General features: G+C 37.4%; 1 protein-coding gene across 5 annotated transcripts in view; it reads right to left on the minus strand.

The window, feature by feature from the left end:
- The window catches only part of LOC109091158 (FERM and PDZ domain-containing protein 1), a 40123-nt gene that overhangs the window by 8508 nt on the left and 5292 nt on the right, over positions 1–26323 (minus strand). Inside the window, exons 2-11 of one of the 5 annotated variants that reach the window (XM_042716163.1) lie at positions 24966–25370; positions 24072–24122; positions 18237–18374; positions 17968–18131; positions 15506–15608; positions 15247–15292; positions 14111–14215; positions 3998–4093; positions 3597–3722; positions 1862–1981 (exon numbers count right to left, since the gene is read on the minus strand). In XM_042716163.1, coding sequence (XP_042572097.1) covers positions 1862–1981; positions 3597–3722; positions 3998–4093; positions 14111–14215; positions 15247–15292; positions 15506–15608; positions 17968–18131; positions 18237–18337 — 861 coding nt within the window. In that variant the 5' untranslated portion in view covers positions 18338–18374; positions 24072–24122; positions 24966–25370. Of the gene's footprint in view, positions 1–1861; positions 1982–3596; positions 3723–3997; positions 4094–4952; positions 5610–14110; positions 14216–15246; positions 15293–15505; positions 15609–17967; positions 18132–18236; positions 18375–24071; positions 24123–24965; positions 25371–26323 lie in introns of those variants that run through there. The other 4 variants (XM_042716164.1, XM_042716162.1, XM_042716165.1 and 1 more) reach the window with 4 other exon arrangements.

Raw genomic sequence — 26323 nt, forward strand, 5'->3', positions numbered from 1 at the left:
TAATAGCTGCCACACTCCACACAAACATTTCGATATGTACCTAATTCTCCACATTTACTCAATGTTAGAGCGCATAGCCATATGAAGTTGCTACTACTTACATGTTTTGCTTTCAAATGATTATTCATATTTGAGGTTGATGAATAAGTGATCATTTGGATTTCATGCCTGATATACTGTAATTACCTCAAGGACCAGGTGTTACCGATCCTCACAGCCACAAACCATGTTTTTTGCAACCAACCAATTAATAAAATTTTAGTCAACTATAAGCTTCTCGTTGCCAAATGTTTAGTGACTGTTAGGCTACGTTCACACTGCAGGGCTTAATGCTCAATTCCGATTTTTTGAAAAAATTCGATTTTTTTGCAAGGTCGTTCACATTTTCAATTAAATGCGACCTTTTGTGATCTCCTGTGTGAACGTGAAATGACCCAGAAGTGACCCGCATGCGCAGAAGAGTACTCAACGGCCAACGACGTCACTCGTTGTTGTTTGCGGAAGTAGCTAACGTTAAACATGGATGTCAACAACAGTGTAGGCACCAGCGGAGCTCTTTTTGCAATATTAAAGGTATTTTCCCAACCGAGCCAGCACAATTACAATCTTCTCGTTTTAAGAAGAAAATTAAAAAGAAGGAGGAGAGCAAGGTTTTTGGCCATGGCGTTTTGTGGAGCAGTGTTAGCAACGTCGGTACAGAGAAACGTGTGGGTGCGGAGTCGCAGTCAGGATACTGCTGTGAGTGGCTTCTATCTTCTCGTTCCCGCCTACTTCAACGCAGAATTATGACGTTTGTAGCGTATCAATGACGTACGGGTCGGATACATGTGGCCTGGCCGTTCAGACGGAGGTCGCATTTCAAAAGATCGGATACGTATCGGATTCAGGACCACATACCCAAGTGGCCTGGGTCACATTTGAAAAGATCGGATCTGTGTCGTTCAGACTGTCATGAAAAGATCAGATACAGGTCGCATAGAGGCAAAAAAATCGGAATTGGGTCGTTTCAGCCTGCAGTGTGAACGTAGAGGGGCAGCCCTAGTAAGATGACTACCGACTAAACCTAAAAACAATATTTGCTTTATGAATTGATTTTCCAATTGAGGCTTTGTTACAATTAGTTCAAACTGGTCACTTAACTAAGTATGCAAACAAAAAAAAAAACATTTCAAAAATTTGTATTTTACAGGAATAGTTTACCCAAAAATGACAATTTACTGAAAAAGTAGCATTACATCACTTGCTCACCCAATGAGAGTTGGGTAAAAAAGTAACCCACACAACTTCAGTCTATCAATTAGCGTTTTGGAGCAAAGCCATCATTAAGATACTTTATTATCAAACCATTGCTTCTGGACAAAATATGAGTCCATAATCTATAATAACACTTCCTCCAGCAAAAAATTCCACCCCCTATTGTCCTCTCACATCAAAATCCACTATCTTTTTAGTTTTTATTTTTTTTTAAGATCTTTTTCACTTGTAAAAGGTGCTTGACCTTCACATATTTCTCACCTGATTCAGACTAGATGATGTTTCACAGCAGAAAGCAGTACTATGGACAGAGGACTCTGATTTTAGCCAAAAGCAACGGTTTGATGTTAAAAACATCTTAATGCAGGATTTTTTTTTTTTAATCAGCAACATGCAGATTTTTCCGTCACAAGATGTTAATTGATGGACTATTTGATGGAGTTGTGTGGATTATTGTGATAAGCTGTTTGAACTCTTTTACTCTGCTGCTTTAAATTTCTCAAAATCTGTTCTAATGAAGAAATGGACTTATCAACATCTTGGATGTCCTTAGATGTCCTTCATTTATAGCAATTTTTAGGCAACTGTTAAACCAGATAGCACACACCTGTAAGTATAGATACTCAAAGGCCACAGGATCTTCTTTGAGCATGTTCTTAAAGTCTCTAGGTAGAAAGCAGACACGGAACAGACACCTGTAGTCGTGAGTCTCCTTCTTTTCAACCACCTGTCACACGCATATAGAGTATTATTAGATATATATATACTCTTTGTTGGCCATTTAAGAATTACAAATGAGTGTAGAAAGAAGTAGCCTTGGTCACACTTTATTTAAAGGTCCAGTTCTCACTATTAACTAACTATTAACTATGACCTTTACCTCAGTAAACTCTTAATTTGCTGCTTATTAATAGTCAGTACAGTAGTTAAGTTTAGGTAAGGGGTAGGGTTAAGGGATCTAAAATATGATCATACAGTATAAGGCATTAACATGTGCTTTATAAGTAGTAATAAACAGCCAATATGCTAATAATATGCATGCTAGTTAAAAGTGAAAATTGGTCCTTAAAATAAAGTGCCACCTAAAGAATATACTCTTTTTTTATGTAAGGAAAGTGAATGAGGAAATTAAATGTCAAAACAGCACCATGTAATTAGAAAGAAGGATTTCTGGAGTCATGTGACAGCTTCATGTAAGAAATTCACATTCACTAAAAAACTGTTGGACTATTTTTATGACTTTAGTTATTGACAGCCCACATACTTATTCAATTTTATAATTAAAAGTGGTGGTAAGTGGCCAGGGGTGTATTCCAGAAAGCAGGGTTAACTTACCGTGAACTAAACCCTGAACTCTCGGTTGATTAACTCCAAACCTTGCTTACTCGAGGTATGTGGTTCCAAAAACGCGTCAGGGACTAAGTTCATTCAGCTCAGAGTATGTTCCTGGTTAAGACTCAAGACATTCTCAACAGAGCGACGAATCGACGAGTCACTATAGAAACAGATGCTAAGAAAAAGGTTCCAAGCTGTTTCTTTCTTCTTCTTTTGTTCATTAGTTGTTTACATGCTTAGTGCATATCGCCACCTAATTGATGTCTGTGCAATCATTTTTTTTTTCCATTTAATCTTTAATCCTTGAGAATGTGAATTATATTGTTTGTTTTGTGCTAATTATATATTAAGGCATATCAGATATGTATTTTGATTTAAAATTTAGACATTATAGAATGCCACTCCATGTGTGAGATAATATAACATGTAATAAATAAAATAAATAAATAAATAAATATATATAAGTTAAACATTACCTTGTCATAGTGTTTTATAATTTATACAGATAACTCTTATATATGCCAATAAAAGAAATAATCATATTAGAATAATATATTACCTTATTTATAACTTAAATTAGCGCTTCCTCATTAACATATCAAATATATATATATATATATATATATATATATATATATAATAGGCTATATTACATATTGTAATATTATATAATGTTGTGCGATATCTGTCACGCCCACTGAAGGCTCGCTGAAGTGAACTAACCCTGGAACATAACCTGCTCCGGAGCAGGTTAAGTTCAGAGAATGAGTTGCTATGACTACTAACATACCCTGAAAGTTACCTCCGTTTTTGGAACTGGAAGTTGAGGCTATCCGCGTACTTACTCTTAAACATACCTGGGTATGTCACATAACCTGCTTTCTGGAATACCCCCCAGGATATTCTTCCTTATTTGTTGCTGTTGTTCCATAGAACATAGGAAGTCCACATGTTTGGAACAACATAAGGATTAATAATTTATAACTTATGTGCATTTTCGTGTGTACCTTTTGAATAACCTCTTCTTCGTGCATTAGATATAGTTTGCTGATGCTGTACTGTTGTTCCAGCACCAGAGAGAAGTGTTCGATACGGGTGATTGAGAGTTTCTCCTTCAGAGTCATTACTATGTCCTGGTGATTAGATAAGATGATATGTGAAACATGTGAAATTATATAGAGGACATTAATACACAACACAGGTTAAAGCTAAGAAGACCTCCCTTTTAGGGCAATGTGATGGTACCATGGTACAGTCCTGGTATTAAATGGTAATGGCACTAAATAATTACCATGATCATGTACTTTTTGCTTATTTTATTTTTGGATGACAATCATAAAATAGGCAATATAATTAATGCTGACCGAAAAATAAACACATCAGATGTTAGTGAATATATCTACAGTACCTTAACGGTGGTTTTAGATTCAAACTTGAAAGCCTTCGTTTGGCCATTTTCCAGATAGACTTTCAGAACATTGGGCAGGAACAGCAGAGAGTTACCCTGGAGGTCAGAGGTCAATATACAGTCAAATCAAAATTTATCCAGACACCTTCAACATTTCTCACATTATCAGTTTATTTGCTATAGTTTAGAAAATGGTAATAAAATATGACAAGAACTCAGAGTTAAACTGTGTCAGAACAAATTCATCTTGATAATGTTAGATAACTTTGATAGAAAGGTAATGAATTAGGCTGAATAGCTGTCAGCTGTTAAATTTAAGTGCACAATTAGATAATACCAATTCAGGTCAACCAATTACCAAGCAATTTATTCAGTCTTTGGTGTAAAAAGGTCGCTTTAGCAATTAAAGAAAAATACTTAAGCAAAACATGGTCTGAATAATTTTTTATCAATTTTACTGGTGGTCCACTGTATGAATAATGTTTGGGTATAATATATGAAGGTATTTTTGGTGCAAATAACTGAGTGTCTTTGACAGTGGAATTTGAAAATAGTCACACATATGTTTGAAGTCAAAGACAAAATTTGCACAAACAAAAAAATTTTCTCTCCCACAAACACAACACAACAATTACACCTTCTCGAATACTTAATTGCAGGTGACAAATCCTATGTTTTGCTACTATTGCTGCAGTGAATATGGTGCAAAACACCTGGATCAAAAATGTAAAGTCACAGACAAATTTTGTACATCCACAAATTTGTATGTGAATTCTTGCAATGAGATTTGCACATGTGTAGAATGTTTTCTTACATATATATATTTATATATATATATATATAATAGATTATTATGAGAGTGTCATATATAAGATGATATTAATATGTTAATATAAATTATTTACACATGTACACTATGACAGTGAGTGATTTCAGAAAAAGAAAGAAAATGTACCTTTATTGGTATTTGCTGCTGTCAGCTCTGGAAGATGCTCACAGCTCCCAAACATTTTTATTAATATTTTATTTTTCCTCCTGCTCGTTCAGGTGCCAACTGATATGCACCTGAAATACACTGTAAAGAGATTGCTGTACATTTTACAGTAGCTGGACGTATTATTACTGTATTTTCTTTTAAAGTACTATTACTGTATTGTCAGTATTAGTACGGTTCAGTTTATTTTAATTTTTTACCTGTATAAAACAATCCAATTGTGGTAATTGTGGTGTTTTTACAACCCCAACCCCATAAAAATCACAATAATTCATTAGGATTTGTCTTTATAATATTCTGTTTAATTGTTAAACATTTTCTTTTTAAAAATACAAATGACAAATCTTCATCTCTAGCATGCACTAGCTGAAAAAAGGGCATCACCAGAGTCCCCTGGGGACTTTGTATCTGTAGCAAGGCAAAACAGGATTTACAGAAATAAAATACAGTAAAAAAAACTCTCTGATGAGAAACACCACATTTAATTCTAGGTTGCAACAAAGTCAGATTGTGCAGAGGACTTGTCTGGTTTCTGTGGTCTTGTCCCGATGGCCATCTAGGAGACAAGGTCTTCACTGGGGATCTGTCTCTGGGGCTCATCTAGTTGTCCTGGTCTCTGCTGACATTCAGGGCTGTAGAGGTCCTCTCTAGGTGCTGATCCACTATCTGGACTGGATACATACTGGATCCGGGTGACTGCAATGACCATATGATCTGGATACAGACTGGATCTCTTGGCTACGGTGACCTCAGAATAATAAAGAAACAGACTAATATTAGAATAGATGCCATTCTTCTAACGATGAAACAAGTATATCGGGTGTTATGGGAAGTGTTCCCGGTTCCGGTTGACCTAATTAATGCAGCCTTACAATCTTTAATGGATTTGAATAATAGAGATGTGTTAGTGTGTCCTGTGTAAACCAGGTTAGAGAGATGGGTTTTTAATCTAGATTTAAACTGACAAAGTGTGTCTGCCTCCCGAACAGTGTTAGGTAGATTATTTCAGAGTTTGGAGCTAATTAGGATAAGGATCTGCCGCCCGCAGTTGATTTTAATATTCTAGGTATTATCCAATAGCCAGAGTTTTGAGATCGTAGCAGAAGTGGAGGACTATAATGCGATAAGATCTCACTCAAATACTGAGGTTCAACCATTCAGGGATTTATAGGTAATTAGCAAGAGTTTAAAATCTATACGATGTTTAACCCTCTGAAGTCGTTTTGGGGTATTTTCTCCTGATAACCCCGAAAAGAACTTAAATTACACTTTCAGTTTTGATCGTACAGATAAGAGCAATACATCAATCGAATCTGTAAAGGGTCTACTTTTTTTTTGTATACAGACATAATAACAACAAAACTTTGTGCATTTATAAAATAAAGATAACAAACAAGGAGTGCTGTCTGCAGACTTTGCGCTTATCTTCATTTACAAATGCGTCATTAAAATGAACTGTAACTCAGTGAATACTCAACACAGAGACATGAGAGAGATATCTATAGAAAGCCTGACATGTCTTCTTTTAAACTAAACAAGTGCTGCCGAAAACAAATATTCTGTGATAAAGTAATCCATATGAAAACAACGCGATGTCCGTTTTTCACGTTTCCTTTCATTATCTTCTAATGCGACCACGCCCCAAAAAGTGTCTTAGAAAATTTAAATCAATATATTGTTTTCTGTAAGTGAGTAAACAAGATGATTTACACATAATTTTAGAAAGAAAAATTCTAGGCTACAAGCTGCGGTTCTCAAAAGTCCCGGGAACCAATGTTCTGTATGTGTTTTATTGCCTTATTCAAGTGATTTAACATTTTTAGCTTTTCACTAACCACGCATCATGTACATACATGCTGCTCACATATTATTATAGCCCAGTTTGTGCTGATTACAGTGAGATTAGACTTTAGCCATTTAGATATTTATAAGAAACTGAAAAAAGCACAAATGTCAGGGCATGACTAAACTTCCCCAGGCCCCAAAAATACCCTTAGACTCCAGAGGGTTAATAGGGAGCCAGTGCAGTGTTCACAGAACCGGGCTAATATTGTCATACTTCTTGATTCTTGTAAGAACTCTAGCTGCTGCATTTTGGATCAGCTGGAGTATGTTTATTAAGTGTGGAGAACAACCACCCAATAAAGCATTACAATAATCTAACCTTGAGGTCATGAACGCATGAATTAACATTTCTGTATTTGCCACTGAGAGCTTATTGTTATATTGCTGAAATAATGGAGTTGATTCCCAGGGAATGGATAACGATATAAAAAAACTACTTTTAACTAGTTTACTTCAGCTAACTTACCAGTTGATGTTATCACCATTACATTGCCAATCACAAGAAAAGGCTCCAGCTGGAATGTATTGCAGATGACATGATCCAGACCACAAACTAGAAAACAAAAAAACAAAAGAAGTGCTTGAAAAAACTGTTTGGGTACCTTATCTCAATAAAATGTGTACCTAACGCAGCACAAGTTGTTTTGGATTAATGCATCTGGCAAATGCATGAATGTAAATGTAATGTAAAATCAAATGTATTTTGGGTTACCTAATTTCAATAAAACTGACAGCTTGCCATATGATGATTCTGCCCCTCATAGTCAGCATCCGTGTTTTTGCTTGGAGAAATCAGTCACAACAGCCTGTTAGTGTTATTACACTTTATGGTAAAAAAAACAAAAAAAAATTCATATTGTGAATCTGTGTTTTTGCTTGGTGTTATTGTTATTAAAATTTTTTTTAAAAAAAACAAAAAAAAACTATATAATGCTAGTTCTGTTTTGTTGGTTAGTGAAGAGCAGCAGTCAGTGGCTAATTTGTCTAATATAGTAGTTGATGGGACCTTACTCACCTGTTGTTACCACCTCTATGATGCAATCACAAGAAAAGACTTCAATACAATTTTGTTGCAGATGAAATGACCAATAGACTACAACCTGAAAATAAAATACAAAAGATATACATAACAACAGCGTTTCTTAACTAATTTTTCTTTACTATTTTCATTTAGATTGCTGTTATGTTACGTACAGGTGCTGGTCATATAATTAGAATATCATCAAAAAGTTGATTTATTTAACTAATTCCATTCAAAAAGTGAAATTTGTTTATAATATTCATTCATTACACACAGACTGATATATTTCAAAAGTTTATTTCTTTTAATTTTGATGATTATAACTGACAACTTAGGAAAATCCCAAATTCAGTATTTCAGAAAATTACAATATTACTTAAAACCAATACAAATAAAGTATTTTTTAGAAATCTTGGCCAACTAAAAGGTATAAAAATGAAAAGTATGAGCATGTACAGCACTCAATACTTAGTCGGGGGGCTCCTTTTGCCTGAATTACTGCAGCAATGCGGCGTGGCATGGAGTCGATCAGTCTGTGGCACTGCTCAGGTGTTTATGAGAGCCCAGGTTGCTCTGATAGTGGCCTTCAGCTCTTCTGCATTCTTGGGTCTGGCATATCGCATCTCCCTCTTCACAATACCCCACAGATTTTCTATGGGGTTAAGGTCAGGCGAGTTTGCTGGCCAATTAAGAACAGGGATACCATGGTCCTTAAACCAGGTACTGGAAGCTTTGGCACTGTGTGCACGTGCCAAGTCCTGTTTGAAAATGAAATCTGCATCTCCATAAAGTTGGTCAGCAGCAGGAAGCATGAAGTGCTCTAAAACTTCCTGGTATACGGCTGCGTTGACCTTGGACCTCAGAAAACACAGTGGACCAACACCAGCTGATGACATGGCACCGCAAACCATCACTGACTGTGGAAACTTTACACTGGACCTCAAGAAATGTGGATTGTGTGCCTCTCCTCTCTTTCTCCAGACTCTGGGACCATGATATCCAAAGGAAATGCAAAATGTACTTTCATCAGAGAACATAACTTTGGACCACTCAGCAGCAGTCCAGTCCTCTTTGAAGCGAGACGCTTCTGAGGCTGTCTGTTGTTCAAGAGTGGCTTGACACAAGGAATGCGACAGCTGAAACCCATGTCTTGCATACGTCTTTGTGCTAGTGGTTCTTGAAGAACTGAATCAAGCTGCAGTCCACTCTTTTTGTGAATCTCCCCCACATTTTTGAATGGGTTTTGTTTCACAATCCTCTCCAGGGTGCGGTTATACCTATTGCTTGTACACTTTTTTCTTTCACATCTTTTCCTTCCCTTTGCCTCTCTATTAATGTGCTTGAACACAGAGCTCTGTGAACAGCCAGCCTCTTTTGCAATGACCTTTTGTGTCTTGCCCTCCTTGTGCAAGGTGTCAATGGTCGTCTTTTGGACAACTGTCAATTCAGCAGTCTTCCCCATGATTGTGTAGCCTACAGAACTAGATGAGAGACCATTTAAAGGCTTTGCAGGTGTTTTGAGTTAATTCACTGATTTAGAGTGTGGCACCAGGTGTCTTCAATATTGAACCTTTTTCACAATATTCTAATTTTCTGAGATACTGAACCTGGGATTTTCCTTAGTTTTCAGTTATAAACATCAAAATTAAAAGAAATAAAAATTTGAAATATATCAGTCTGTGTGTAATGAATAAATATAATATACAAGTTTCACTTTTTTGAATGGAATTAGTGAAATAAATCAACTTTTTGATGATATTCTAATTATATGACCAGCACCTGTATGTCTGACAAAACCTGCGATAAAAAGGCAGTGTAGAATTATTATGTGTCCCTGATTAATTCCCTGATTGATTCAGAAAACTGTATAACTTAACTTACCAGCTGAAGTAATCACCGTCACGATGGCTCCAAAATAAACCCCCGACTTTGCAGACGATAAGATCCACAAACTTGAACATAAAAAAACTTGAAAAAAAAAGAACTATAAAGAATATAGTTGCACAATACATACAGTAGTGGCCAAAAGTTTTGAGAATTACATAAATATTAGTTTTCAAAAAGTTTGCTGCTAAACTGCTTTTAGATCTTTGTTTCAGTTGTTTCTGTGATGTATTCTTGGAGTTTGTCAGAATTAGTGGGTTTTTGTTTGTTTGTTTGTTTGTCCACCCGCCTCTTGAGGATTGACCACAAGTTCTCAATGGGATTAAGATCTGGGGAGTTTCCAGGCCATGGACCCAAAATTTCAACATTCTGGTCCCCGAGCCACTTAGTTATCACTTTTGCCTTATGGCACGGTGCTCCATCATGCTGGAAAATGCATTGTTCTTCACCAAACTGTTGTTGGATTGTTGGAAGAAGTTGCTGTTGGAGGGTGTTTTGGTACCATTCTTTATTTCATGGCTGTGTTTTTGGGCAGAATTGTGAGTGAGCCCACTCCCTTGGATGAGAAGCAACCCCACACATGAATGGTGTCAGGATGCTTTACTGTTGGCATGATACAGGACTGATGGTAGCGCTCAACCTTTTCTTCTCCGGACAAGCCTTTTTCCAGATGCCCCAAACAATCGGAAAGGGGCTTCATCGGAGAATATGACTTTGCTCCAGTCCTCAGCAGTCCATTCACTATACTTTCTGCAGAAGATCAGTCTGTCCCTGATGTTTTTTTTTTGGAGAGAAGTGGCTTCTTTTGCTGCCCTTCTTGACACCAGGCCATCTTCCAAAAGTCTTCGCCTCACTGTGTGTGCAGATGCGCTCACACCTGCCTGCTGCCATTCCTGAGCAAGCTCTGCACTGGTGGCACTCCGATCCCACAGTTGAATCCTCTTTAGGAGACGATCCTGGTGCTTGCTGGACTCTCTTGGATGCCCTGAAGCCTTCTTTACAAGAATTGAACCTCTTTCCTTGAAGTTCTTGATGAACCTATAAATTGTTGATTTAGGTGCAATCTTAGTAGCCACAATATCCTTGCCTGTGAAGCCATTTTTATGCAACGCAATGATGGCTGCACGCGTTTCTTTGCAGGTCACCATGGTTAACAATGGAAGAACAATGATTTCAAGCATCACCCTCCTTTTAACATGTCAAGTCTGCCATTCTAACCCAATCAGCCTGACATAATGATCTCCAGCCTTGTGCTCGTCAACATTCTCACCTGAGTTAACAAGATGATTACTGAAATGATCTCAGCAGGTCCTTTAATGACAGCAATGAAATGCAGTGGGAAAGGTTTTTTTTTTGGGATTGAGTTAATTCTCATGGCAAAGAAGGACTATGCAATTCATCTGATAACTCTTCATAACATTCTGGAGTATATGCAAATTGATATTATAAAAACTTAAGCAGCAGCTTTTCCAATTTCCAATATTTATGTAATTCTCAAAACTTTTGGCCACGACTGTATGCACAAATCACTTTTGCACCACATTTCACACAGATAGAAGGGAGAGTTGTAATTCTGTATGCTTTTGTCAATTTTTGTATGCATTTATCACTTTTGTATGTGATTTGGGACAGAAGTGAGTACACCCCTCACATTTCAGCAACCATTTTAGTATATCTTCTCAAGGAACAAGACTATAGAAATGAAACTTGGATATATTTTAGAGTAGTCAATGTGCTGCTTGTATAGCAGTATAGATTTACTGTCTTCTGAAAATAACTTAACATACTGTCAATATAGCTGGCAACAAAAGTGAGTACACCCTAAGTGAACATGTCAAAACTATGTCCAAATTGTCAGTATTTTTTGTGAGCACCATTGTTATCTAGCACTGTCTTAATCCTCCTGGGCATGGAATTCACCAGAGCTGCACAGGTTGTTGCTGGAATCCTCTTCCACTCCTCCATAATGACATCACGGAGCTGCTGGATGTTAGACAGATGGTGATTCTCCACCTTCCGCTCAATAGGGTTCACGTCTGGAGACATACTTGGCCACGCCATCACCTTCAGCTTCCTCAGCAAGGCAGTTGTCATCTTGGCAGTGTTTGGGGTGACTGTAGGCAAGACACAATTGTCTTAGTACTTAGGTGTAGCCACACATGCTGGACACCATCTGAGCCAAACAAGTTTATCTTAGTCTCATCAGACCACAGGACATGGTTCCAGTAATTCTTGCTCTTGGACAGGTTGTCTTTTGCAAACTGTTTGCGGGCTTTCTTGTGAGCCAGCTTCAGAAGAGGCTTCCTTTTGGGACGACGGCCATGCAAACTGACTTGTTGCAGTGTGTGGCCTATGGTCTGAGCACTGAGAAGCTGACCTTCCACTTCTGCAGCCTCTAAAGCAATGCCGGCAGCACTCATGTGTCTGTTTTTTGAAGCCAGCTTCTGCACCTGATGCACAGCACGAGGACTTGACTTCTTTGATTGAACCTTGTGAGGCCTGTTCCAAGTGGAACCCATCTTGGAAAACCTCTGTATGACCCTGGCCAATGTACTGCAACTCAGTTTCAGGGTGTTGCCGATCTTTTTATAGGCTAGGCCATCTTTGTGGAGAGCAACAATTCTAATTCTTAAATCCTCAAAAAGTTCTTTGCCATGAGGTGCCATGTTGAGCATCCAGTTGTCTGTATGAGAGAATTGGACTCGAAAGCACCAAATCTTAATTGCTTTAATACAAGATACACAAATTTGATTGGTCCTGTCAAGCAGACAAAAACATGATCATGATGAATAGGACATACGACTTTGTTGTCACTTAGGGTGTACTCACTTTTGTTGTCAGCTATTTTGACAATAATGGCTGTATGTTAAGTTATTTTCAGAGGATAGTAAATCTATACTGCTATACAAGCAGCACACTGACTACTCTAAATATATCCAAGTTTCATTTCTATGGTATTGTCCCTTGAGAAGATATACTAAAATGGTTGCTGAAAATGTGAGGGGTGTACTCACTCACTTTTATAAGATACTATATATATATATATATATATATATATATATATATATATATATATATATATATATATATATATATATATATATATGTATATATATGTAAGAAAACATTCTACAAGTGTGCAAATCTCATTGCAAGAATTCACATATTGATTAGTGGATGTACAAAATTTGTCTGTGACTAACATTTTTGATGCAGGTGTGTGAATGTGTTTTGCACCATATTCACTGCAGCAATAGTAGCAAAACGTGAGCATTCGAGTTTCTTGATTTGTGATTCGTAGAATAGGATTTGTGCAACTGCATTGAAGGATTCGAGAAGGTGTAATTGTGTTGTGTTTGTAGGGGAGGAAAAACAAATCTACAAGTTTGCAACTTTTATCTGTGACTTCAAATTTACTGATAAACATGTGTGGCTATTCTCTACAACTACAAATTCCACTGTCACAGACTCAGTTGTTTTCAGTACACCATAGAAACATGGAAAAAAATCTACAAATACTGAAGCAAAAAACTTTGCAAAACACAAAATTTATGTCACTGCCAAAACTTTTGGCCACGTCTGTATTGTCCTGCATCCACTAGTAAATTTTTTTTAAAAACATTCTGTCTGGTGCCTGAATAATTTTAGGTTTGAATGTAGCATCCAAGGTCAATTGACATATTTTTAAAGACATATTTAAAAAAATATATAATAATATATGTAAAATACTTAATAGTAATGGTAGTAAATATGCTGTATTATAAAACAACTGCCTGTTGCAACAGTGTTAAAACGTTTCTAGTCAAGTCAATTTTATCAGTATTATCATATTAAAAAAAAAAGATTAAGCCCTCTAAAAGCTGCATACATAAAAGATAAACAGTTTTATCACTGCCTTAGTCCTGTGATGTGCTTGATAATGGGCTTGTTTAATTAGTTTCTAATTAAAAATATCTTGGGTTGAGGAAAATGAACATCCTCACGTCAATCCACCTGAAGAAACATTCAAAAACGGTTTTAGGCAGACTATTTCTTTAAGGTACTCTATCATAAATTTTATGATAAATCCCACCACCTATATAAACTGCAACTATACTATACACCATATCAGCTCAGCTATACAAAGATTATAATTAATGGTTAATTGAATAATTCATAAATTACTGATTAATTATTTACTGAGGTTTTGCCCAAGACTGGGTAGACTGCCAAATGCTCTTCCTCTCAATGCCTCTCTATTGTTCTGCATCTTTTGTTCATATTCTCGCTTTCATTTTCTTTATCACTCACTCTCTTTATCTTCTTTTTGTTAATAAGCATATGTGAATGTTCCATTATTAACAGCATGAATGAACAGAATGTATCAAACCTGTGAGTGACCATTGAACACCACCTCCTCTGCAAACCTCACTTTAACTGGGTTTGACTTCAGCTTGGCTCTCTTCTCTGGAGTTATAAAGGATGATTTTGGCCCCTATAGCACATCCATAATGACAAATGGCATAATTATGGACATGTCTGATATGTCAATGACATATTATTTCAACATTCATTGCAGAATTGCATTGGCATGGAAAAATGTCTCTGCATTGACTGTGACATACTGTACCTGTCAATGAGAAATAAAGTAAACAGGGAGATGTCAAAATGTCCTGAGACAAAACTGTCTGTTTTTCCTCTTTACAACCCTTACAAAAAAAGGTATGGTGGTAGTACCATGCTGCAGGAATGATATCAGATATTGGATCATTTCTTGGGATGTTATCATGGTCCTGAATGATTACCATATTCAAATCTTTACCATATCATGGTAAAAAAACAAAAACAAAAAAAAGAACCCTTTTATATAACAAAAAAAAACCTTTTATGTGTGTGTGTGTGTGTTGCAAGGATGTATTTTTCTTCCACTAAATTTTATATACATTTTTTATTTCTCACTATTAAAATACATTGTGTTTTTTTACTCCTACCCCCACCCTCTGTAGGTAACCATCCCCCAGACTGAAATCTTGCACATGCATCTTTTTAACAGGAAAGTTCTGCTGAATAGATGTATATAATAGATGTGTATATCTACAGAATTCTGCTGAATAGATGCATATATGATAAAATGTGTTTAATAGGGTTACTGAAAGCTGGAAGCATAATAAAGTTAGAAAAAATAAAAGAACAAATAAGAGATGAGAGATGTACACTTTACCAGGCACTTCAAATTCTGCAGAAATTTAGTGAGCTTTCTGCTGAGCTCTGTGGGCACAGATTTCCTTTGGGCCTGATTATTATAAAAAAACTTTTGTTTTGGTCATCTTTTTTGTGTTATGATGTAGTTCAGTTCAACATCATATTGTTCTGATACATCATTCAGACATAACAATGTGTGTGTGTGTGTGTGTGTGTGTGTGTGTGTGTGTGTGTGTGTGTGTGCGCGCATGTGTGAGAGAGAGAGAGAGAGAGAGAGAGAGAGAGAGAGGGAGTGAGTCTCTAAATGTGTGCATGTTCACTTACCACAGTATTTCTTAGGACAGTCAGTACTATAGTGTTCTGGCATTCTCTGTAAATAAATTGAAAAGAGTATGGAAGAATTAGTGGTACAGATGAAGCTCGAGTCACTAGATGTACCATTTCACCATGTTCTGAAGATACCAATTTATTATAAATTTGGGCACATGAAAAGTTACTAAAATATTAGGTAAAACTGGACATCTGGGCAGCCAGATTTAGCTAATTTTGTAGTTTCACATAAACACTTACACCTGCAACATACCTGATGATGTCAGCAGCCTGTTCTGTAGATAGATCATCAACGGCAACATTGTTTATTTTAAAAAGTTGGTCACCAGGGACAAGCTTTCCATCAGCAGGGCCACCTATAAAAACAGACAAACATACTATGATACTGTAGCTGTCAATCATTGTAATAATATTTAGAATTCAAATACCACTGTCATTTGTCAGGGCTATCGTGTTTTTTAGGAATGTTTGAGAAAGAGTATTTATGTTGTCCTTATTACTGGCTGTGTTACTACTTATTTGGCTGTGGGGTAACCAGATGGCTTCAGCCATTCCAAGAGTAGGGTTGCCTGTAGACACAACTCCATGTGCCAAGCAAGTCAGCCAACATTTTGCTGTACATGCAGGCTATACATGCAAATAGCTGATGGGTCACATTTCAATGATCAAACTTGTTCAGTGGACATTTAAAACTGTCTGTATAACTGAATTAGATTTCTTTGCCCTATTAAAGATAAAAGCTTTAACACAGTAAGGTCTCTTTTCTTAAAAGGATAGTTCACCCAAAAATGTAAATTCTGTCATTAATTACTCACCTCACATCGTTAACAGTCCATGTGACATGAGCGGTTTAATGATAATTTTATGAGAATACATTTTGTGCGCAAAGAAAACAAAAATAATGACTTTATTCAACAATTCTTCTCTTCAGCGTTACCGTTGTATTACCACGATCAGTGCACAGCAACATAGAAGGGACAATGGTAAAATAGCCCATGTGACATCAGGGGTTCAATCATAATTTTATGAAGCTATGAGGTACTTAGTTACTGTCTTCCGCAATTTTGGAGAGTACCCCAGAACATAATCAATTTAATCAGCTTTGTTTGCGTTCAGAAAAAAATCATGTGCTGATCACGTTCTGGGGTACTCTCCAAAATGGTGGAAGACGGTAACTCAGGGAGAAGAATTGCTGAATAAGTTATGTTATTATTGTTTCTTTGCATACAAAAAGTATTCTCGTAGCTTCATAAAATTATGGTTGAACCCATGATGTCACATGGACTATTTTACTGATGTCCTTGCTACTGTGCGTTGATCATGGTAATATCGTTGCTGTCTATGGAGGGTCAGAGAGCTCTCAGATTCCATCAAATTATCTTCATTTGTGTTCCAAAGATTAACAAAGGTCTTACAGGTTTGGAACGACATGAGGGTGAGTAATTAATGACAGAATTTTCGTTATTTGGGTGAACTTACCCATTAATAAAAATTAATGTTAGTTTACAGTGCATTAACTACCATTGACAGATACAACTTTTGCTCTTAAAAATGTATTAGTAAATGTTGACATTAATGTTGAAATTAACATTATCTAAGATTAATATACTAACATGAACTAACAATGAAGTATTGTTCACTGTGTTAGTTTATGTTAACCAATATTTTTAAATAATGTTAACAAATTAAACATTACTGCAAAGCGTTACAAATGCTTTTAATATACTATATAATGCATATAACATATAAACATACACTAATAGGTTCATCTGCAGAAAGCACCACTAAATATTTTTATAATGAAAATAAAAAGAGGGTAATTTTTGTAACTGTTCCTTTAATATGATACTTTTTGCTAATTTAATGTGATTTGACTCAACTTTATTTGAACAATAAATATATTACCGCAGTATCCTTTTTGCAGTAATGGACGCTTGTTTTGTAGCTAATGCACTATAGCTGTTCTATTGATTTTCATGAAGGGCTTGTATGCTGTATAATCAAAATGTAACAATCTCAGCAAGGCTTCATCGTCACAGTTTCAGACTGTTTAGAGTGCTGCCTTAGACCTGTGCCACACAATGCCTCAACAGACCCTGCCATTCCCTTCATATTGCGATGACATATTCATGAAGTTCATAGGATGGGCATTTTCCTACCATCAAGCTAGAGATTCCAACAGTGGTATTATTCCAAAATAAATTCTAATGGATTTAAGCTCTCAAATCTCCCAAAAAAAGATAATCTCCAGAACTGTATGGCCAATGGTGCCCTGCCTGTTACCCTGTAAATAATGTGAGCTAATTTGGAAGTGCCACAGATGAACTCTGAAGGTAACTAAGGCCACCTGGCTAAGATCTAGTACTTCACTTCAGTGCTGTCATTCCATGAAAAGAAAAGGATGCCAAGAAGGCTCAGAGTGCAAACTGTAAAATCCAAAATAATAATAATATAATTCTTATAATACTTAATTAACAATTGACTGTGAAAGAACTTTACCATACTTTAAAAATGTTTTTCAAAGTTGAAAATAGAACAAATATTATTGGAGTAGGTTTTACAAGAAAACACAATTTCAGTTTAATTCAATTTACTTGATGTTGTGTAATTAATTCTACAATTTTGGAGTGAAAATTGTTCCTACATCATTTTTTATCAGTGTAGAACCCATTTGAGCTGATAAATGTTTTAGAGATGATTGTGTGTGTAATGTACCTTCTGTCACGTCCAGCACCTGGGGTGGAGTGTGTGTTGAGACAGTAAAGCCATGGGAGTTAAGGGTGGGGTCAAGTGGGATCTTAAAAGTGACTCTAATTGGACAGCTCCTCTGCTCCTGGGAGCCATTGTCGGCAACTTGCCCATCTTCTAGCACACGCTCTCTATGTACAGACAGAGAGAGGTTGATGCTTTTCAAACACAAAAGAAAAAAAGAAAAAAGCAAAGATACATGTTCACACAACCATTCTCAAATTAAAAAATAGTACCGGCTGATGGACTCTCTGGAGCGGCGAAGCCAGCGTCCCACCACCTGCTCTACTCTGCTGGTCCTGCGAGACGGTGAGCGACTGCGATCCCGCTCCTCCATTTAGCTACACACAGGGTGAAAGATCACCATTGGGCCACTATTAATTGCAAAGAAAAAATGTAATAATTATAACATTTCAATGATAATTAAACAAATCACTAATATCTGACAATGTATATCAAGTCAAGTCTGCTTTATTGTCAATTCTTCCACATGTACAGTACATACAGATAACACTAACAGTAGAGCCTAAAAATACAGATAGATACAGATAACATCTAAAATCTAAAATACTACTATACAAATAAGGGTATGTAAAAAAAATAATAAAAATAAAGTTAAATAAAGCAGCGCAAGGCACATGGCAGATAGAGTGCAAACCAGTGAGGTGAACAAACAGTCCAGATAAAGATTGTAGTGCTAAAAAAAAAAACAAAAAAAAATAATAAAACAACAAAGAAATATATATAAGAGCACATATGCAGAATATGTGCTTTGTATATATATATATGCAAATCATTACATAATTTTGCATGTTTTAAAACTTTTCTGTTTCACATATACATGTTTAGTATACTTTTTAGCCAATCAGACACAACATATATATTCAATCCAGCCAATCAAAGTCTGCAATAGATGTCTTTATGTCTATGTCTATGTCTAAATGTCTATTTTAAGGTCCAATTTTCATTATTAACAAACCATTAACTATGACATTTGCCTCAATTTCTTATCTGCTGCTTAATAGTTAGTAAGGTAGTTGTTCAGTTTTGGTATTGGGTAGGATTAGGTATGTAGAATATGGTCATGCAGAATATGTGCTTTGTAAGTAATAATAAACAGCTAATATTTTAATATTAGGCATGTCAGTAAGCAACTAGTTAATAGTGAAAATTAGTACTTATACTAAAGTGTTACAGAATGTCTGAGCCAAATTTTGTGTAGATGGTGCACAATTTCTCTGTCCACTTTCGGTGAAGTTATATAATGCTCTACATGTATTTGTTTGTTTACAGTGCCTTTCAGGTTGAGCATATATACATTTATAATGGTCATAGCTGTGGCAAGCAAAATGGTGTGTACAGCAATAAACTGATAATGTTCTGATAATGTGTGGTCACCCTCTCTGAAACATGGCCTGCCTTTATATCGTAGGTTCTGCATATTGTGGTGGTGTTGCAGAATTGCTTTTTATGAAGGGTTGAAGTTTAATGTGCTTCTATATCAAGAATGTCCCACTAGGGAATGTGAGAGACAATCTGGAGCCTCATGGTCAAAAGAGAGAGGGACCAACAAAGACAAAGAGATAAATAATATACTGCGACAAAAAAGAGAAAGAGATCCCAGGAGATCATGACTCATGGTCACATTATGTTCTCAGATTTCACAGGATTTGGAACTCACTTTCCATTTATTTTACTGCTGTCAACACTGTTATCAATACTGCATAAACCACATCAAAGTCGTTAGACTGTGCAACAGCAATTTTGACTTGCACAATTGTGACCGCCTGCATTTTCACTAGCCCTGGTTATTTAATATTTTTCTGATCTTTTTTGGCTTGCACAATTTATAAAAATACTTCAATAAAGGGTTGGAGTTAAACCAACCAGCAATACAAACCATAAGTTATAAATATTTTTCTGATCTTTTTTTTTTTAAAAAATGTATAAAAATACTTTTTTGCAGCAAAAATAATTATATCTAAACTTACAGCATACTATAGATCAATTGTATTATTCTCATTGTGTCAAACTCTGTGTAGGGAGGAAACACGGAATGCATGATACTCTTTTAATTTCAATAATCCAAAGGGTAGACAGGAGAACAGGACACACGGGGAGACATATAATCTCAGACAAACACAAACTGAAAGGACTAGGGCTTATAACATATGGGCAATCAGGGGAACACAGGTAAACAGAATCAATACAATTAACAATTAACACTAGGAGAACCTGGCTAATGGGGAGCAAAACACACACAGACAGTCCAGAACCCTGACATATATGGTGCCGGCGACCGACGCAGAGATGTGGATCCGGGAGGGCCCAGTGGAGCCGGAGCGACAGAGGACTGAGGTGGAGCCGAGGGGATGAAGGAGCCTGATGGATCCAGAGGGACGAGGCAAAGTCAGAGGAGTGGAGTCCCGAGGCACAGGATGGTCGAAGCCAGCCAAGGCGGAGCCGTAGGGACGAGGGAGCCAGGCAAGGCTTGTGGACTGCCGGGCCACGACGGAGCGGAGGGAACTAGGAGCCATGGTGGAGCCGATGAACGAGTCCAGGCCTTGGAGGCTGGAGGCGGAGGTGAGGGATACTCTGACCATGGCGATGCTGGAGGATGACAGTCCCGCGGGGCTCGCACCGCAATGATGGTGGGCTGAGGGCGGGCAGAGGGGCTGCCAGACGACAGCGGTGGAGGAGGCTGGAGCGGGTGGGAGGGCGGGCATTTTTCGAGGAGCAGGCACAGGAGAATCGGAAGCCCCCTCAGGGCTGGAATAAGGAACCATGGATGAAGTAGGGCTGGACGGGACCAGCAGAGACAACGGAGAGAGGAGAGGGGGCAGTTCGATCTCCAGATCAGATTCCAAGTCAATAAGATTGCATTCCATAGTCAGCTCATACTCAGCCACGGTGCAGGGGGCGGTGCTCCTCTCCACACTCACACTGTCCGCAGCACTCTCCCTCATCGCTGGCGCTGTTGCCAGCTCACACACTTTGACTTACGCCTTCAGCAGCACTGGCTCCGCGCCGATCCTCAGCACTGTCGCGCCATGCGGCAATGGCTCGTCTGTCACAGCAGGCTCTTGCTCTCCATCAGCGACGGGCTCAGGCATGTGCTCCACACATTGGAGAGATGGTGGGCAGGGCTCTGGATCTGGAGTGGATCTGGTGAGATCATCCATGGGGCAGACATGGAGAGATGGTGGGCAGGGCTCTGGCAGATCCTCCACGAGGGCGGCAAATTCCTCCCGAGGACCATATTCGGACAACAACGCTCTGCACTCGGCATTCAGGCAAGCATCATAGAAAGCGCAGAACGCGTCGTCCGGGTAGCTGGTAATGTGAGCTAACAACAGGAACTGTCTGGTATGGTCCTCGAGAGATCAGCCTCCCTGCTCCAGCAGGAGGAGGAGGAGGAATTTAGGGTGAAGGAGGAGATCCTTAGAACACAACAGAAACAAAACACTGAGAAAAAAACGGAAACAAAACAGAGGGTAGACAAATGGAGGTAACTGTTTTGGTCAGAGATTCTGTCACACTCTGTGTAGCGAGGACTGAGAAAACACAGAATGCACGATACTCGTCTTTTAATTTCAATAATCCAAAGGGTAGACAGGAGCACAGGACACACATGGGGAGATGTATAATCTCCGACCAACACAAACTGAACAGACTGGGACTTATAACATATGGGCAATCAGGGGAACACAGGTGAACAGAATCAAATTAACACAAGGAGAACCTGGGTAATAGAGAGCAAAACACACACAGACAGTCCAGAACCCTGACACATTGAAGATTTTCAGTTTATTGCAAAATGTATACATACCTGTAGTTTAAGTGTCTCAAGCACTTGATTACATAACTCGGGGGCAGTTTTCATTAGTGTCAAATGCCAATTTTCACTTCATTAGATTAATAAGGTTACACGTTTTTGTTTATCTAAATGTTCAGTGAACAATAGATTTAAATGAAGTTCAACTTGATTTTTTTTAGCACCATGGTGCAGCATCACACTTCCAAAAAATTACACGTTGCAGCCTCAACATTCGCTGTCAGAAATTAACACGACTGATTAGATGGCAACAATAGGAAATGTAATAATTGTTCTGATTCTGATGTACTTTCAAATTGTTATTTTTTCCCTGGTCTTCACATTTTTTTAAATAACTAAACCATAATTTCTAACCATAACAATTCCCTTACCTAAGCAATTAAGCCAAAAAAGGAGGATCATGATAGCATAAACAACATGCTCTCTGAAGAGTTTCCAGAACTGTTTGTACCTCAGGCAATTTGCATTATGAATAAGGAAAAACACCTCTTAACCATGATGCTCCTGCCTTTTTTCCACTATTCTACTCCAAATCAGTTTCTATTATCAACTATTCCAGTTATTGCATTATTGTTGCCTGATTATATATTAATAATTTTAATAATAAATGATAATAACATATTAGCAGCTATTCTGCCTAACCACATTGTTCACTAAAAACACCCCTCTATTTATTTTTAAATACAAAGGTGTGGCAGGTAACCATCAATAGATCCCTTTTTTTAAATCACTCTTTGAAGCTAAGTTACTTAAAGATACGACCTCCCCTCTCTCACCCTTCCGTCTTCAAGAGGATTAAGCACCAAATAATGTTAAGGTTTCCCAATACAAATCTCATTACTTTTTCAGCACTATTTTATATATTTTATTCATGATATATGCTTCAGTGCTGATTTGATCAATAGGGATCTAATGTACATACAGCTTCCTTTCACAGCAAAAAAACGTGCCAGCGGAAGACCTTAAAGGGTTACTCCACCCCAAAATGAAAATCCCCCATGTCGTTCCAAACACGTTAAAACTTTGTTTGTCTTCGGAACACAATTTAAGATATTTTGGATGAAAACCGGGAGGCTTGTGACTGTCCCATAGACTGCCAAGTAAATTACACTGTCAAGCTCCAGAAAAGTATAAAAAGCATCATCAGAATAGTCCATTGTCAGTGGTTCAACCGTAATGTTATGAAGCGAAGAGAATTCTTTTTGTACACGAAGATCTTTTTGTATGTGAACTTTATTCAACAATTTTCTCCTCTGTGTCTCTCCGCATCACCGTAGCCGTATTTTGGAGAATAACTGCTGAATGCAAACTGTGTACGCTATTCTGTGTCAGCCGCGACACAAGGATACATTTTCTATGTGTATTTACGCTTTGATTTGAACGAAAACAGAGCATCCTTGTGGCGCAGCTGACACAGAAGAGCGTACGTGGCCTGCGTCCAGCGGATATTCTCCAAAATGGCACTACGGTGATGTGGAGAGACACAGAGGAGACGAATTGTTGAATAAAGTAGTTATTTTTGTTTTCTTCGCTTACAAAAAGTATTCTCGTCGCTTCATAACATTACAGTTGAACCACTGATGGCAGATGGACTATTTTGACGATGTCTTTCATACTTTTCTGGACCTCGACAGTGTAACATACTTAGCAGTCAATGGGACAGGCACAAGCCATGAAGGTTTTTGGGGTTTGGAAATGAATGGGGGTTTTTGGTTTTTGGAAAGATTTTGGTTTTGGTGTTTAGTATCCCTTTAAGATTATTTCATATACTAAAGATAGAGAGATTCAATTATAGTTAGGAGTCTGTGAACTGCTAGATCACTAAAATGGATCCAGAAATTAAATCTGTGTTGTAACATTGGAATAGGGGCCCATATTCAATGAATTTCAAAATGAAACATTTCAGTTTATGCTCTCTCTCTCTGACTCTCTCTCTCTCTCTTTCGCTCTATATTAGATTAGTGGCCTGTAGAGTGGGGTTTAATTCCCCCTCATGCCCATGTTCCCTCATAAAAAAGGTCTGCTCATGCTCTCTATCTGAGAGATAATGGCTGTATTCTATCATTAGCATGGCCAGCTAACGCTAATGGCTAGGTTGAACTACTTAACGCAAGAATTGTCTGCAATTCATTCACATTCACATGGGAGGATTACGGGTAGTGGACCAGTTAGGGCAGACTGTGCTTACTATGTTATACATTAGCACTGAGCAATGCTAAATAGCTTAAAAACGTACACTTAGTCTATCTGTCATAGGATCCCAGCCAGTAATAGATCCTTCAACAGGCTAAAAGAGTCAAACACAGTTACAAACGTCAGGTGTATCACAACATGTCTGTCTCACAAACATCATTCACAGACTTTGCTAATGCCGCTGTAAAAAACAATTAAATAAAAAATAACGGGTGTGTTGTGTTTACATTACAACTAGAACATTATGTGAGTAAATACTTTGTTAGCAGCTCTTCAACATGATCCCGATCTAAACAACGCACCTCTGTGTGCAACGGTCCATGATGTGTAAGTCAAATAAAATCAATCATAATAAAAAAATGTCATATCTTTTTTTGTATCAGCATTTATGTATCTAATTTTATCACAACTGCTTTTGGATAACTGAGGGTAAATGTTATGCGACTACGCATAACTTTAATGGAAAGCTTACAACCTACCAGCTACGTTCTGCCTTAAGAACAAACGGTGCAACCGAATAAATTACAGAGTTAGTTACAAACTAGCTAGTAGTTACTAAGCCTGTAGTGTAGATGTTATATTCCAATGTAAGTAGCCTAGGAACTTGACAGAAATGTAAAAGGTACTGGTAATGTTATGCCAGGACGAGTTCAAATCTGGGAGAAAAAAAAAATCAATACTGAAAATTCCTTCAATTAGCACAGATTGGACCATGTATTCATTGACTTTTTTTTTTAGAGTGTTCATGCACAGAATGTTACAGACAGACGACCCTAAGGTTACTGACAAGTATTCTAATTGGATTAGATTTGTAAAGGCTGGGACAGAGGTTATTGCGTCACACACTGAGCCGATCAATGAGCCATTTACACATGTAAACACACAACACTACGGACAGACCAGTACACACAAACATGCATACACACTCCATACTTACCTTAGAGTCAGATTATATATTTTCCCATTGAGGAGGAACTTTTCCTTGGACTGCATCACCAATTCTTTACAGCACTGGTTTGCTCATTTGAGTCTACTCATCATTCCGATGCCTCAGTCAGTTAGTTCGACAGCTAACATTAAATGAATTGATTTCATTGGCTAGCTCAAAAAAACTATATGCAGTGTGAAGGATTTTGAAGTTTTTCTCCTATCCATCTGCATTCCAGTGGCACTGCATTTGCAGGTTACTTTAAGCAAAGAGAAAGATTTAGAAGTCTTGTTTCATCAATAATGAATTCCAGAGTTTGCAGGTGCTTTGTTTTCTTCTTGATCCAGTGGTCCTCTGCATCAGACATGGACACTTGCTTGCTGCCATGATGGGATCTCCACGGTGTCCTCAGCTCTGTCAAAGTGACATATAATGGTATCTGATGTTTTTTTTAAACATTCATTCCTTATCTCACTATGAGAAGTGAATCTTGCGTGACTGACCACAGAAGTTGAGTCACAGCAGTACAGCCATGTTGCATCATTCTCATTGCCTTTTTAACTTGAAGATATTTAACAATTTATAGATGAGCTGTAGTGGTAACACTGCTACACATAAATTTATCTGTGTGTTGAGTGCTTTTTTCTGTGTTTTTCATTGCTCAGAGCAGGTTTTCTCTCATCCCTGAATCAGGAGTAGGGCTGGGTGGTAAATCAAGTTTGTACAATATTTTCTATGATAGTAGAGGCAATACCGTTTATATTGATATACAGTAGATATTGTTAACGTGTACTTTAAAGCCATTGCCCGTCAGATGCTCTGACAGATAGGCTACTTGTGCTTTTTAATGCATTTGAGATGTGAGTTTTCCTCAGTGTATTTCACAGGTATATTCTCCATCTGTAAATGTTAGAAAGTCAAGAAAATATTTCCATTTTGCTGTCTGGAGTGCATGAGCTTTTTGCATGCGATTCTCCACCAAGCAGACGGAGCCCAATAGAATAGGAGTGCAATAATTCTGACTAAAATATACACTTTGCTAAAATATTTGTTGTTGGACAATAAATGTGCCATATGTAAAACTTTAAATCTTCAAGTAAGTGTATTTTTATGATTAACTATAAAGTGACTGTAATGGGGGTAATTAAAATAGCCAATTACAATTAGTCTGCACTTTTTAAAATTTACTTTCATTTTAAGTTTCATGAATTTAACTTTTTTGCACATAATAGCAATTCAATTTTCTGGCCCTAATGAGGAGTGGAAAATTGAAAACCTGGAGTGGAATTTGATTTGAGTGACAAATGCCTTGAGTTGAGAGGTAAAATATCTATGTTTCTGTGGTCAGTTGCACATGAAACATTCCC

Source organism: Cyprinus carpio, chromosome B1 (assembly GCF_018340385.1).
Source record: "Cyprinus carpio isolate SPL01 chromosome B1, ASM1834038v1, whole genome shotgun sequence".
NCBI lineage: Eukaryota > Metazoa > Chordata > Actinopteri > Cypriniformes > Cyprinidae > Cyprinus > Cyprinus carpio.